Source organism: Anolis carolinensis, chromosome 6, assembly GCF_035594765.1.
Source record: "Anolis carolinensis isolate JA03-04 chromosome 6, rAnoCar3.1.pri, whole genome shotgun sequence".
In the NCBI taxonomy this organism is placed as follows: Eukaryota; Metazoa; Chordata; class Lepidosauria; order Squamata; family Dactyloidae; genus Anolis; species Anolis carolinensis.
In genome coordinates this window covers 96,630,408-96,644,713 of record NC_085846.1, presented here as the reverse complement: position 1 = coordinate 96,644,713, position 14,306 = coordinate 96,630,408, and the positions used below count along the sequence as shown (strand labels likewise).

At 38.1% G+C, this 14,306-nt stretch overlaps 1 protein-coding gene across 1 annotated transcript in view; it reads right to left on the bottom strand.

The window, feature by feature from the left end:
* LOC103279104 (macrophage mannose receptor 1) overlaps window positions 1-14,306 on the bottom strand; it is a 53,709-nt gene that overhangs the window by 24,700 nt on the left and 14,703 nt on the right. Inside the window, exons 7-15 of the mRNA XM_062983832.1 lie at window positions 13,103-13,285; window positions 10,822-10,979; window positions 10,139-10,252; window positions 7,488-7,603; window positions 5,953-6,101; window positions 4,542-4,741; window positions 2,552-2,676; window positions 1,503-1,590; window positions 699-843 (exon numbers count right to left, since the gene is read on the bottom strand). Coding sequence (XP_062839902.1) covers window positions 699-843; window positions 1,503-1,590; window positions 2,552-2,676; window positions 4,542-4,741; window positions 5,953-6,101; window positions 7,488-7,603; window positions 10,139-10,252; window positions 10,822-10,979; window positions 13,103-13,285 — 1,278 coding nt within the window. The remainder of the gene's footprint in view (window positions 1-698; window positions 844-1,502; window positions 1,591-2,551; window positions 2,677-4,541; window positions 4,742-5,952; window positions 6,102-7,487; window positions 7,604-10,138; window positions 10,253-10,821; window positions 10,980-13,102; window positions 13,286-14,306) is intronic.

Sequence of the window (14,306 nt, the reverse complement as noted above, 5' to 3'; positions counted from 1 at the left end):
TTAATTTAATGCTAGGAACACATCAAGTCGGATGAACCTCCTATATCTTGAAGAAACATCTAGGTATTTATTCTGAAATTCCACATTCACTTTCCTATATCTTTCCCATCACTGCATTTTCTGCATTTCTCTACTTTTAAAAGCCTAAGATTCACACAACAAAAGTCCTGCAGTATTAGGACAATTAGTTTCGTATTCTGTTTCCAAAAGCTTATGGGAAGCACATGAACATACATGAAACCAAGTCACCTTCTTCTCTTGTTTTTCTTAGCAAGTGGCTATCTATGTATCTGTCCCACCTTTTCATCCAGTCTGGATTACTACAACACGCCTCATCAGATGGCCCTTTGTAAAGCGGAGGGCCGTGGGAGTAATTGTGGGTCAGCATAGGGAACCCGTCTTGTTGTGTTTCCTACCGTTGGGGTCCATCCTCTGCCTTACCAACACATTTCCCCACTGTCACCTACTTCCTCTTCATCTTTAGTTAGACCCTTTGATATAAACTTTATATGAGGATAACACATGTTTTGGATTTGACAAGCTATTTGAAGTGATTAGATAGAACAATTATTTGTCTTAAAATACTTTTATATTGAGTTTATGATATTTATGAAACATAATTTGACTTTACTTTGTGTAATTCTTGATCTTTTAGTTATCTCTCAATTATACCTGACTTACCTGACAAGAAATCTTACCTTTTCTGATCTGGCAAATCCAATAGAATAAATCTTCGCAGTGCATGTCATTCCAGCGCATACCGACATTTGCATTTAACTCTCCACAGTGTTCAATTCCATTGTAATTATTGGGTTCTCCATACGCCCAGTTTACATATCCTAACTAACATTGAAACACATGTGTTACTTATATGCTCAGAAAGAAGAGTAATCATATGACAAAAATCCAACTTGACTGAATACTCTCAATCAATTAGAGATATTACAGGTGTTCAGCATTTTGAGGGAAATTTGTTTTCCTTGAGTGCTTTATGAGTTCTTCCTTTAACCTGATGAATCCAAATCTATGTATTATCTAAATCAGCAACTTTAGAGTTGACTTAAAAGCAAACTTTGTTAAATGTCTTTATGCTGATATGGCTTCTTTTTTGACAATCCAATTTATTTTAAAATGTGAAATTATTTATTGAATGCCCTCGGGGAGATAGGACGGGATAGAAATAGTTGTTGTTGTTGTTGTTGCACAATTCCAGACCTCTGTCTGCCGATTTATTTCCCTATGTATTATATTCAGATCATAATAATAATAATAATAATAATAATAATAATAATAAAATACCTTTATTCTTATATCCCGTTCCATCTCCCCAAAGGGACTCGGGGTGGCTTACATGGGGACCAAGCCCAGCATAAACAAGATTATAACAGATAAATAATATAATTAAAACAATTAAAACCAGAGAAGTAAAATCATCATAAAGTACATCAACCGACATCAAGCAGATGAAAACAAAATATTGAGAATACAAGTAAATAACTCACTGGGGATCCATCGCTCCATGCAAATCCTTCTGTTGGGCTTAAATAATTTAAACCAATCCAATAGCGCTGATTGCTGTATCCAGAGCTCCTAATATATCACAAAAACACAAGTAGAGCCAAAGTAAACATACATATTATTTTATAAATAAGTGCCTAGCATGTCTGCAAAACGTCAAGTACTTTATCTCATTACGGGACTGAAATTATTCATTTCTGGGACAGTATTAGATTCTGGGGTCTTGGGGGGGGGGGGGAGGTCACAAACGGACCTAGTTATGCTCCAGTAAAAAGATTATTTGAAAGCTAAAAGCCAGCATGAAATGGTGGTTTGAGCATTGGGCTAGGATTATGGGAAACTTGCTTTGAAAGCCCACTGGACAAACCACTCCCTTTCAAGCTCAAGAGAAGCAATGGCAAATAACTTCTGAATAAGCATTGCCAAAAAGACCTTGTGATAGGTTTCCTTTGGAATCATAAGTGAGAAAGGATTTGGAGACATACAAGAATAATTTACAATGCCAGTCATATGGTGAGGATACTTAATTGTGACTCTTGAAAGTAGGGCAGAGAACTCCAAAACTAATTGAGAAGCCTGTACCAAATATAGTTAAAATACTGGTTGCAATCAAGATAAAATAAATGGTCTAGTCAGGCTAGCTAGAGATATGTATACAGTCCAGCCCTTATATCTGTGGGGGATATGTTCCCAGACTTCACATGGACATGTGACATTTGGATAATAGCAAACCTTCTTATTCCAATGGGACAAAGGAAGTAAGTAGTGAAAAGAGCTTGTTCATAAGACCCTAAGCAAATAACTGAATAACTTTATGGAGCATTTTTATACTGTCTTGTTTCAGAAAAACATTCCCACCATCTCTAGCATTTTACATTTAGAATTCTCTCACACCAGAAGCGACTTGCAGTTTCTCAAGTCGCTCCTGACATGAAAATATTATTATTATTATTATTATTATTATTATTATTATTATTATTATTATTATTATATTAAAAGTACTATGATTATGTAGATGGGTCCAGATACTCACGCTAAGTAGCGTTGCAGTGAACGTTCTTCTTTTGAACTGATAAGTGAGGCCAGTTCACCTCCAATCTCTGTACAAAAAGTCCGAGCATCAACCCATGATTTTAGGTTATCTGCTGTTACGAAAGCCTAAAGAAAATATATGATTGAACAATTAGGCACAATATACTGAGTGCATTTTTTCCTGACAAGAAATACTACAAAGTTCAGTTTGATGGGGATGAGCAACCTTTGGCTGTAGAGCAGACTTGGCAAATTTACTTTTTGGGTTGGTGGCAAGGCAAAACTTTTTAACCATTATGGTCCTACACCTGTCCTTTGATGGGTTTATTGCACACACACCCAATTATCTCTGAGGTCACCTGAAAGGAAGGAAAAGTTACTGCCCATCCTTCCATTGCAATTAAGTGAATAATTTCAAGATTATCCTCCTGTTAAGTATTTCAGCCCAAGATTACTTCAGCTACTGTTGATTTTAGTTTGTATGTATTTCATATTTATTGTTCAGTGAAACTATCTCACACTGAGTTACACCACCTATTCACTTTTAACTTCTTTCTAGATAGAGGTGGTCTTCAATGCCAGGACCAGGTGTAGTTCCAGGCCTCCCAAAAGGGAGTTGTGCTTCAGTGCTGCATATGGACACACATTACTGCCATAGCATAAGTATTTTCTAGTGCTAAATGATGTAGCAGATGCTGCACAGCAGAGAACAGTAGAATTGGACCCAAAATAATTCTATCCTGATTATCCAGAGCCATCAATCAAATTTCCTGTTGCTGGCTATATGGTGATGCATGGGCTGCAATGTTGGCCTGCAGCTGAGGCCAATGGAAGATGTTCAGTCAAGCGCTGGGCCTGTAACTATTGTCTTTTGTATAGGACGTATACTTTATGGCCAGCGGGAAACCAGGGCGTCTCAAAGAGAGGTTCTTGAGGATTCTCCTGAAAGGGATGGTCTTTTGAGTCTTTAATGAAATAACAAAGTCTTTATTGTTGAACAAATAGTGAATCTTCAAGGAGTCAAATAACACTTAATAAACTGTTGGCTTTTCAATCTTTTCCCCAGGGGACGGGCAATCGGCTTTGGATAACTGTACTTTCTCTGTAAGAAGAAAGCCCCTTATAATCTCTCCCAGGCTGTCTATCATATGGGCCTAGCTGATGTGGGACCTACTACCGATTCCAAATGCATCTGGGCATCGAGTAGACCTACCAACCAAGGCTTGCAGATGTTTCAGCTGGGGTTCCGTGGATCTGTGATGCTGTTCTCTCTCCGAGGTTTCTTTGGAAACTTTAGGGCTGTTTCCCTCAGGAGCTGTGAGGCTGAGAGGCTGTGAGCTCTCAGTCAGAGCTTTTGGGACTTTTCCCCTAGAATTTCTGTTTCTGTTTCCTCGGATATTCTATATCCCCGGATGTTCTTGAGATATGAAGCTTTTCTATGGGACGAGCTGGTCTACATCCTATAGCTTAGCTTCCTTAAGTGAGACTGACTAAAAAAAATGGCTCTTTCCCTTCCAGAGTCCTGAACAAGGGGCAGAACCAAACTTAAAGATGATGGACAGGCGGCCTGCCCTATGACTGCAAACATTAGCAGAAAGAAATAAAGTTGGAGCTTCTGGTACAGCCATACCAGCACAGAAGATGTGCTCTCAAGTGTTACAGTACAGAAGCAAATAAAACCAAAGCATGCAAACATAAATCATCTCCTCCTTCATAGCTATGAGAAGTATCCAAGCAGCTGAGGAAGAGAGGAAAATTCACTTCCCCAGTCTGTCCCTTGACTTCATATTTTTCCCCAAAATGAAATTGCTAGGCTAATGCAGGAAGGATGGATCAACAGTATGTCAATCAAATCATATTACGGTTTAAGATATATTACCCATCCTAAGTTTTCCTAATGAAGCAGTCTACAAAAACTAATATATAAAAAGAAAGGAGGAAATATATTTATTCAGGGCTGTATAACCCCATGTATATATCAAGTGCCATACCTTGAAGCACAAACTCCTCTCGTCACTGGGACCCCAATATTCAGGGCACTTGGGAGGCGGAGTTGTCGTCAGTGGAGGTGGTGGAGTAACCCCATCTGCAAAGCGCTTGCAGAGAAACTTTGCCTTCTTTTCACATTTCAGAAGATCCCATAACCCCCCTGAAATGCCAGTTGTCATAGCCACACAGCCTGGTTTCCGTCCTGCATGGCACATGAAGAGAAAGAGAGTCCTGTGTCACTTAATTTGCAATGTATGTGTTTCATTATTAAATGTTATGGATCCTTAAAAAGTGGTGCTACCAACCCTTCTTTAACCTGAGATTTGCTTCCTGTGAATGCTACTTTTAAAAGGAGGGGCAGGGGGTTTAAAATTGCTGTATTTTCAACATATTTTTGCCATTTGATTTGAAAACACAGGATATTGAAAATAAGTTTAAACATCACTTGGCAAATTTCTAATTGATGGGTGAAATACCCACTAGATATAGCAGAAGAAAATATGTGGCAGAAGGAAATATCACAGGAGAAATCGTTGGGGTGCTCCAGCCCCAGATTAAATGACAATGTAATATGTAGACCCATTGAATGAATACGCTGCCTATCGCTACTGAATCAAACTTTACGGTAATGCAGAGATACATTCCCAGCCTTCGGAATAATCCTCCAATCTCCCTAAAAGACCAGCTTACATTTAATTTTGCAACTTACTTTGGTTTTTCTTCTCTTGGAGGCTAATATAGAACATTTTAAAGGGATTTTCAAGACACATCTTTTTATTCGTAGACAAGGAAGACTGGTCAAAAAAATCCCAATCCGTTATTCCCAAACACATAACAAATGAAGGTCCCACTCCTCTATATAATGAACTAGAGTAAATTTGACAAAAGCCAAGAGGCTTACTTCTCAGTTAATATGTAGACAACTCAGTACGTATGCAGACATCCTCCTGTGTATGTATACAATGTTAGACCAGCCTTTCCCAATCTATTGCCTCCCAGATAAGTTGGCACTACAATTCTCACTGGGAACATGGAAATTGAGTCTACCACATTTGGTGGACACCACAGACAAGGTTAGGTTAATCATAATTACTGCATATATATTCTAATTATTCTTCAACAAGTTCCTGATTTCTTATGCCCTCTCACACTGCTTCACTCTAACATTTATAGTGAAGCATAAATGTTATGTTTTTCAAGATGAGTTTATGTTAATTCATCTATGAGATGATTATGGCTGAATGAGAAATAGATATTTTAGTAAATACTGGGGTGTACATTCCATCCTATACATTCCCTCATAAATTACCTTCTATATCAATAGCCCCAAGTGTTAAGCCAATAAGCTAATCTTTATATTATACCAGCTATTCTCTTAGCGTATAATCAGTTCAACAGAAGATATCTATTTACCAGGCATTTCTGAATTCCAGTGAGTGAACTTGATAGGTTCTCCATTGGTCCATATAAATGTTCCTTTTTCTTGTATGTCAGAAAGACCAATCCAAAAATAGGTTTCTGGCCTAAGCCCAACCAAACTGGTCAGATATGCTTGTTCATATCTGTAAAGAAGAAGGTACATGTCAACATTCAAATTTCATAGTAATTTCTCAAAAACTATTTTGTAATAACAATTATCAAAATGTGTCAAAGTAGTAGCACACCCTCCAACCATAGAGAGGAATGTTCAACCATGAGAAAGCACAATCATTTCTATGAGCATCCAAAGAACCAAATCGTTCCTCTTTTTTACTGTACAAAAATACAACAGCATCCTAAGAGATGATTGGGAAGAGAAAAGTAAAAGGTTTTTTTCTTACAATCTGTAAACCTGGGGCGCTTCCACACTATACTTAAATGCGTGCTGAAGCGGGTTTAAAAAAAACCACTTCAGCATGCGTTTAAATCCCCCCCCCCCCAAACCCAGACATTTCCGGGGTGTGTGTGTGTGTTTACATGCCATCCTGGTAACTACTGGGATGTCGTGTAACCACCCCGAAGCCCCTCAAAATGACCTTTAAAATTAAAAATGTACTTAGCTGCCAATAAGGTACTTCTAGAGTCCTCCTAGTGTGAAGAAATCTCCTTGTCTGTCCATTCCCCCCGGTCTTCGGGCACATCATTTCTTCGCTCCAAGAGGACTCAAGGAGGACCTTAATGGAGGTTGAATCAGGTTTTTTTTAATTTTAAAGGCGGTTTTAGGAGGTTTGGGGGAGGGAGTGGTTGCCATCTTGTACCTTTGGTCTCCAGAAGGTGTGAGACGGCTATGAGAACTCACCCTTGGGTAGCCTCAGGACTACCTGGTAATGAGTCCCCATAGGACAAATACTCCATTAGAGCCAGGCCTTTCAGGAAGACCCACATCTAAAGGAATAGCTAATGAATTTGCATCAAACTAGGAAAACCTTATTTTGATCTTAATTAATTCAGTTTTACCAGAGGTGTCATTTGGATGCCTCCAGTAAAACCAAAACAGGTCTTGGTTTAAAGGCCTGTCTGGATGGGCCCCTAGAAAGAGCCCCCTGAGGAATTCTTAACGTGGCAAGAAACATCATGTGGAATAGAAACTTCAAAGGGAGGTGACAGAAAGACAGAGAAATTGAGTCGGGAAGTTACAACTCAATGGAAGTTCCACTGGGAAGTTCAAGTCCGACTTCCTATGTATGTTGACTAATTGGTGTTAATTTATCAGCACCAGATTTTAAAATGGTTAGTGGCTAGATTATTAGTATCAATAATGTGCTTAGTAATGTAAGCAATAGTCTTTTTTTAACCCTACCAATCTTATTTACTGCAGATGCATACTTACACCCCTATTAAAATTCTGGGTAGCATTTCATAAGCTACAGCCCATGAAACCTCATTCTGCAATACGTTACAGGATACCAGTGGTCTCGGTGTTATTTTTCCAAACAGGACTGTAGCTTTAGGTTTTTAAAAAATCTCACCTGTCTTCAACAGAAGTTAAATAGGCGCCCTCCTTTATACATGTGTGATTTGCTTCCGCAAATGTTGAAAACACATTTCCAATCATATAACAGTAAAAACCATGTCTTTTCCAGCCCTATTGAAAAGAAGAAGAAATCATGCATATTCCTGGTTTTCTTTCTCTCTTTGTATGGATATGAATTATAGCATCTGTTATATCACTCACAAAAACTGAATTGAACATTATAGTGCCAAACTAAAGCCAGAGAAATATGACAAAGAAAGTCTAAGCAGAAAAAAAAGTTACTAAGATCAAGATTTCCTTAAATGAAAAAGCATGTTAGTTATGATCAATCAATGAAAAGGCTTTTTACTGAAAGGATATCCATTGCATTAAGAATGTGTTTTTAAGAATAGCAGTGTCAAATTAAAAGAATATTGATATTAGAGTGTAAATACTCTTATCTCAGCTTCCTTATCCAAACTTTGTAAGCAAATTTTATGTTGAAATATTGGAGAATGGGGCAAACAATACAACTAAGATGACACTGATTTATTTCTATTCTCTCTCACCCAATGAAATAAAATAGACAAACTACAAAGCAAGTCAAACAGCACAAACATTAAAAAAATCATAATTTTAAAAAGCTATGATCAAAATATATTGAGGTCCATAATTTATCAAGCTTCAACTCCATATATTCTACAGCATTGAGCAGTGGCAGTTAAAGTGGTAGATTCACACTGACATTTTAAAATGTGAATTGGTTAAACCATTTTTACACAGTAATCAGAATTCACGAGGGCAGGCAAGGGCTGCCTTTTTAATTGTGTCAGAAACGAATTGAGAACATACTGCAAGTCGCTTCTGATGTGAGAGAATCGGCTGTCTACAAAGACGTTGCCCAGGGGATGCCCGGATGTGTTACCAACCTGCTGGGAGGCTTTTTTCATGTCCCCACATGGGAAGCTGGAGCTGACAGACAGGAGCTCATCCCATCTCTCAGTTTGGAACCTTCAACTTTCAGGTCAACAGTTCAGCTGGTGCAAGGGTTTAACCCATTGCACCACCGCAGCCCCAAAGGCTACAGAAAAGGTATTCCAGAGTTGAGGGAGAATTTGAGGGGGAGAAAGAAAAAAGCTGGAAATTGGGGAAAGAGTTGGTTATGCCCTTCCTGCCCCTAAAAATACACAACTCCTGAGAAAGCCCAATATCCAGATATGTCAAATTTCGAATACATCTCAGCCTCTGTCATCAAAACAGAATCTGGGATGAACATGATTAGACATTAGTGGGGGAATAAATCAATATATTGGTGTTTTCTGGTTTCAGCAGATATTATCAGGAGAGAAAATCCATCTGCCTACATCCAGTGTATATATATATATATATATACATCCAGTGTGTATATATATATATATATATATATACATCCAGTGTATATATATATATATATAAAAGAGTGATGGCATCACAGCAGCGGACAAAACAACAAAAGTAAACACCCCACAACCTCAAAAATTGACATCACAACCCCTCATCCATGCCTCTAGGTTGATACAACAAAAAGAAAAGAAAAATAAATTCCTAATTATAGGGAGAGGAATAATTGTTTTTATCCAATTGCTGCCAGTTAGAAGGCTAAGCTCCGCTCACTTGGTCTCTTAGCAACCCGCTCAGCCCAGGGGACCCTTTACCTTAACTACCACCAATTCCTCAATACTTTATTTCCCATACCACCATACTTCGCCACAGCAACGCGTGGCCGGGCACAGCTAGTAATATATAAGTCTTAAGTACACATAAACCCAAATTAAGCAACAGGTTGTATAGCAAATGTAAACCAATTCTTATTGTGCAGAAGCAGGCGGTGGCCTCCCTCACACTTCCCATAGTTCAGCCAAAAAAGGTGATGAGAATGTGATCTCTGACATTTTTACAAGAACATAGGTGGCCTTATATATGCTGGGATGCTTTGCCAGGTGAATAGTGATATTAGTTATATTGAGTCAGTGGTCCTCAACCTAGGGACCCTCAGGTATTTTGGCCTACAACTCCCAGAAATCCCAGCCAGTTTACCAGCTGTTAGGATTTCTGGGAGTTGAAGACCAAAACATCTGGGAACCCACAGGTTGAGAACTACTGTATTAAGTAAAACAACTCTTTTTTTACCAAATGGACTACATACATGTAATAATCTGTCAACCATCCAAGTACTCAGGACAAGCTTTTTCCACGAAAAAAACCCTACTCATTACTTCTGGCTGGAAGAAAACTTAAAGAGAAAAGCCAATTTTGGGAGTGGGGTAGAAATCCCTCTAAATATTCAATTGAATGTTTTGCTTTATGTTGGAAACTGCCCTAAGTCCTCCTGAGGGCAGATTGTTGTTGTTGTTGTTGTTGTTGTTGTTGTTGTTGTTGTTTTAGCTTAAAATGCCAGCCCCAACCCAACAGAATCAGTGGTAAGGGAGTGATGGGGATGTGTTGATTTAATAAAAGGTCCCCTCAACTGAATCAAATGAAAAGAAAGAGGGAAACCACAAGATTTTCAGAAAATTCAATTACTATGCAAACTATTAAAACGGCATCTGACCAAAAAAAGTAATTAACAACTTAAGGTAGGCATGATATTACACTCTAGGTTTCTTTAATCAAGTTTGCATTGCTTACTCTCTGGCAGCCTTCTTCAATTTTATCTTGTTCTTCTGGAGCTTCTTTTAATGGTTTCCTTTTGCAAATGAATCCAAGTTTCACATCACATTGTTGATCCGCCCAATAGCCATCCTACATCAGTCAAAGAAAGAAAAGATATTGGTGGAAGAGCCTATTCTGACCTAAGAATGAGCTGCTTCACAAACTTCATTTCAAAGGAATCAATGAATAATTTTAGATTTTTTTCCTGCTGAAAAAGATTTAGAGAAGTGCAATTTTTCAAAACTAATTATTTTGTTATTTTCAAAACTCATTTTTGAAATAAGGCTTTCTAAAACTTCCATATTGGTTTGACTTTATAACACAAGGTTACCCTATATCATTTTGATCACAAAAAGAGCTATATCTTTTAAATGGATACAAAAACTTTCAAAATATTATTCACACTGGGTTGAATAATAACACATTATTCATATTGATATACATTTTAAATAAGTGTATCCTCAAATACAATGTCACAATAGTTTTCCATTTCTAAACTCTTAATTATAATTCTTAATTCTTAAATAATTCTTAAATTAATTGGTGTTGATAGTACGTATTATGCTGAATAGAAATATTGCATCATGTTGGATAAAATGAAATGGAAAAAAAACACTTGGATAATAGAAGACAAGCGAGAGACACTGAAACAATTTTACCTTCCCTTTCATAACAACACAGTCTTCTTGCCTGTTGGTAGCATGTGTTGGCTCTCCAGGTAGCCATTTGGTATACGTTACAGGGGTCCCATCTGTCCATTCAAAGCACATTTGTACCTTGAGGTCATTCAATCCAATCCACAATTCATCAGTTGGTCCTAATTCATGGATAGAGAAACATAATTATCCAATTTAGGGAATGGAGAAAACCTGGATGCTGATTATAGTTATAATGTAGCTCTGTCTTTCAAAACGGTTGAAAGGGATACTAGAGGTGTGTGCATTGTTTTGCATATATAAATTAGTTATGCCAAGTAGTACTATAGTAACATTGTGATCAACAACAGAAGTAAAGTAAGCAACAACTTCATTGAATGTATTATCCCATCAGCATTATAGACCCAACTTAGAAATATGGATCCCTATCATTGAGTATTTTTGTCATGAATAACTAGGGTCAGGAATCAGGCTGGATCTACAGCCATATAATCCAGATTATCAAAACAGACAATCCACATTATCTGCTTTGAACTGGATTATATGAGTCTAGTAATGGTAAAGGTTTTCTCCTGACATTCAGTCTAGTCGTGTCTGACTCTGCAGGTTGGTTCTCATCTCCATTTCTAAGCTGAAAAGCCGCCATTGTCTGTAGACACCTCCTAAGTCATGTGGCCAGCATGACTGCATGGAGCACCGTTATGAGTCTACACTGCCATATAATCCAAATAAAATCTGGATTTTATATGGCAGTATAGCAGGGGCCTGAGTGATACTGGTCAAGTCACATTATCTTATCCTAATAGGAAGCCAATGTCAAACTTTCCGAATAACTCTTGCCAAGAAAACCCTGTAAGGGGTTGTAATATGTTGGAATCTACATGAAAGCATATAACAAGAACCACCGGTGACAGGTCCAGTCCAGCACAAATGCAGATACTAGTCTTAATTGTTCTCTGTTCTCCTGCTTTCAGGGATACAAAGAACCATGCAGAGAGATAGCAAGTGTTCATTTAAAACTATGTTCTTCAATGAGAAGTATTTATGGAAAAGTCAGGTGGGAAAATAGGAAGAATGCATAGACCTCCATGGACCCACAGATTTGCACATACCATAGACAGAAGTGTTGAAATTATAGTTGAAACCAAGTTGAAAATATAAGTTTCAAGTTGAGCATCAGTGGAGGACTGAATAGTATATTTCCAGCAATGATTAGCACTGAGATATGAAGAAACAGTTCTACAATTATCATTTTCTGGTTTTACCAAAGGCTTATTCAGCATCAGATAATGTATTTACAGAACAACTGCATGTTACTGGCATAAGAGTTGCCTGAACTATCTGGTGTCCTTCAATAAGAGTTTTCTGTCACTGAAACTGAGTTAGTAATTCTGCGCCAAACTATACCAGGTGTTTCCTTTTTAACTGAAGCTTGGACCATAACAAATGAAATGTTACTGCCAAGATGAGTGCACTGAACGTCCTCTACTAATTCAAAATCATCAGGCAGAATGTAGTGAACTGATTGGCTTTTTATTAAACTCTTTGGGTCATGACAGAGAGCATGTTTTTTATACAGTTTTCTTAAATTTCCTATCAACCCTGGTTAGGGATTCCTGAAACACACACTAGGCTTTCCTATTTGTTCCCTTATCTTGAATCTAGTTTTGTACTGTGCTGCATGAAACACAACACAGCCATCCAGTTCTGAATATTTTGGCCTATTGTACACAACACTTTCCACAACTTGCTTCAATTCAGTTCTTTCTTGCTTCAGAATTATGTGAAAAATTCATCCTTTGGGACAACTGTAGATGCTAATGATAATATTCACTAACAATTTAAATGATAATTTAGATTTTAAAAAGTCTTAGAACTGTGTAGATCAGAGTTTCTCAAACTGTGCTCCCCCGAATGTTTTAGACTTCAGCTCCCACAATTGGTAAGTGATTTCTGGGAGCTGAAGTCCAAAACACCTAGAGGAGCACAGTTTGAGAAACACGGGTATAGATGAATGGATTGGCATTTAGAACTGTTTTGGTTGAGCCTCAGATTCATTCACATTAAGCTTCAGCCTGAAATCAGAAATATAGGAAGTCCAGGACTTTGGGATGAAGCTTTTAATTGCTTTGTTCATGGAATTTTACTGGAGGCCTATCCATCCATTTGTAATATATTTGGGATTTCTTTCTTCCATCTTTTTCTTGCCATAAAAGGAACACAATTATGGAAAAAACATGTTGTTGTTAGAACTGAATATTAACAAAACATGTATAATACTTACTGTATCCAAGCTGAGCAAATATGAAGCTGTATTCTTCAACATTGTGAATGCTCGCCAGATCTCCACCTTCCTTTCTACACAAAGTTAACGCATCATTCCACAAGGCGGTTTCTCTGTTAATCTTGTAACAGTGGCCTCCATATGATATCCACCCTTCAGGACACTTAAAGGGCACATTCGATTCTGCAAAACAACCACCCCCAACAGCAGTTATTGAAGAGATGCATGAACATGAGATGCTGCATGAACATTTTGCCTTACCATTTTAAATCCAGACTTCAGAGCAATATATATATGATTCTTGTGACCTCATCACATAGGCAAAATTGCCCATCCTACAACACTTTCCCTTCAGTTCAGGGAAGGATGCCCTCCGGATCTCATCAAAGGATATAGATCTACTTTCAGTGGGGTTCTGTCCCTGAACTGAGGTGAAAGTGGCTTCCATGTTCTCATTGAGAAGAACGGTGTAAAGCTGAGCACTTTCCCCCTGTGAAATGGGTAAGGGGCAATGTGGGGCGATGGGTTCCCCACGTGGCTGGTCAGATTCTCCATGATGCATGGCAAACCCCCTGCTAATGTTGACCTCAATGTGATGAGGTCCTGAGTCTTGGTCTCTCATCTAACCATCTTTCTAGGTAAGATCTGGTTCAATGCAGTAACAGAATTGGGGTATGTGTTTTTCTTTATAATTGGATGGTAAAAACATCAAAAAACATCCGGGCGTCCCCTGGGCAACGTCCTTGCAGACAGCCAATTCTCTCACACCAGAAGCGACTTGCAATTTCTCAAGTCGCTCCTTACACACCCAAAGTTGGAGTATGTGCTTCTGGGTATCCCTTGAGCCAGAGATGAGCACCACCTTCAGAAAGCTGGAAATGAAAGAAGCCTTGCCTTTGTTTGTATGTCTCATTGTATTTGAATGGAAAGGCATTGAATGTTTGTCTGTGTAAAATGTTGTAATTGGCTCTGAGTCCCCTAGGGGAGAAGGGTGGAATATAAATAATGTGTATTATATTATTATTATTTTATTGTATGACACAGCAAACAAGATAGATATGCTGGATTTTGTATCACAAAATCACAAGCCGAACACTTCCTAAGCATCTAGGACTGTGTGATGTATTATTATTATTATCATCATCATCATCATCATCATCATCATCATCATCATCATCATCGTGCCTTGAGCTGCAGGGAAGGG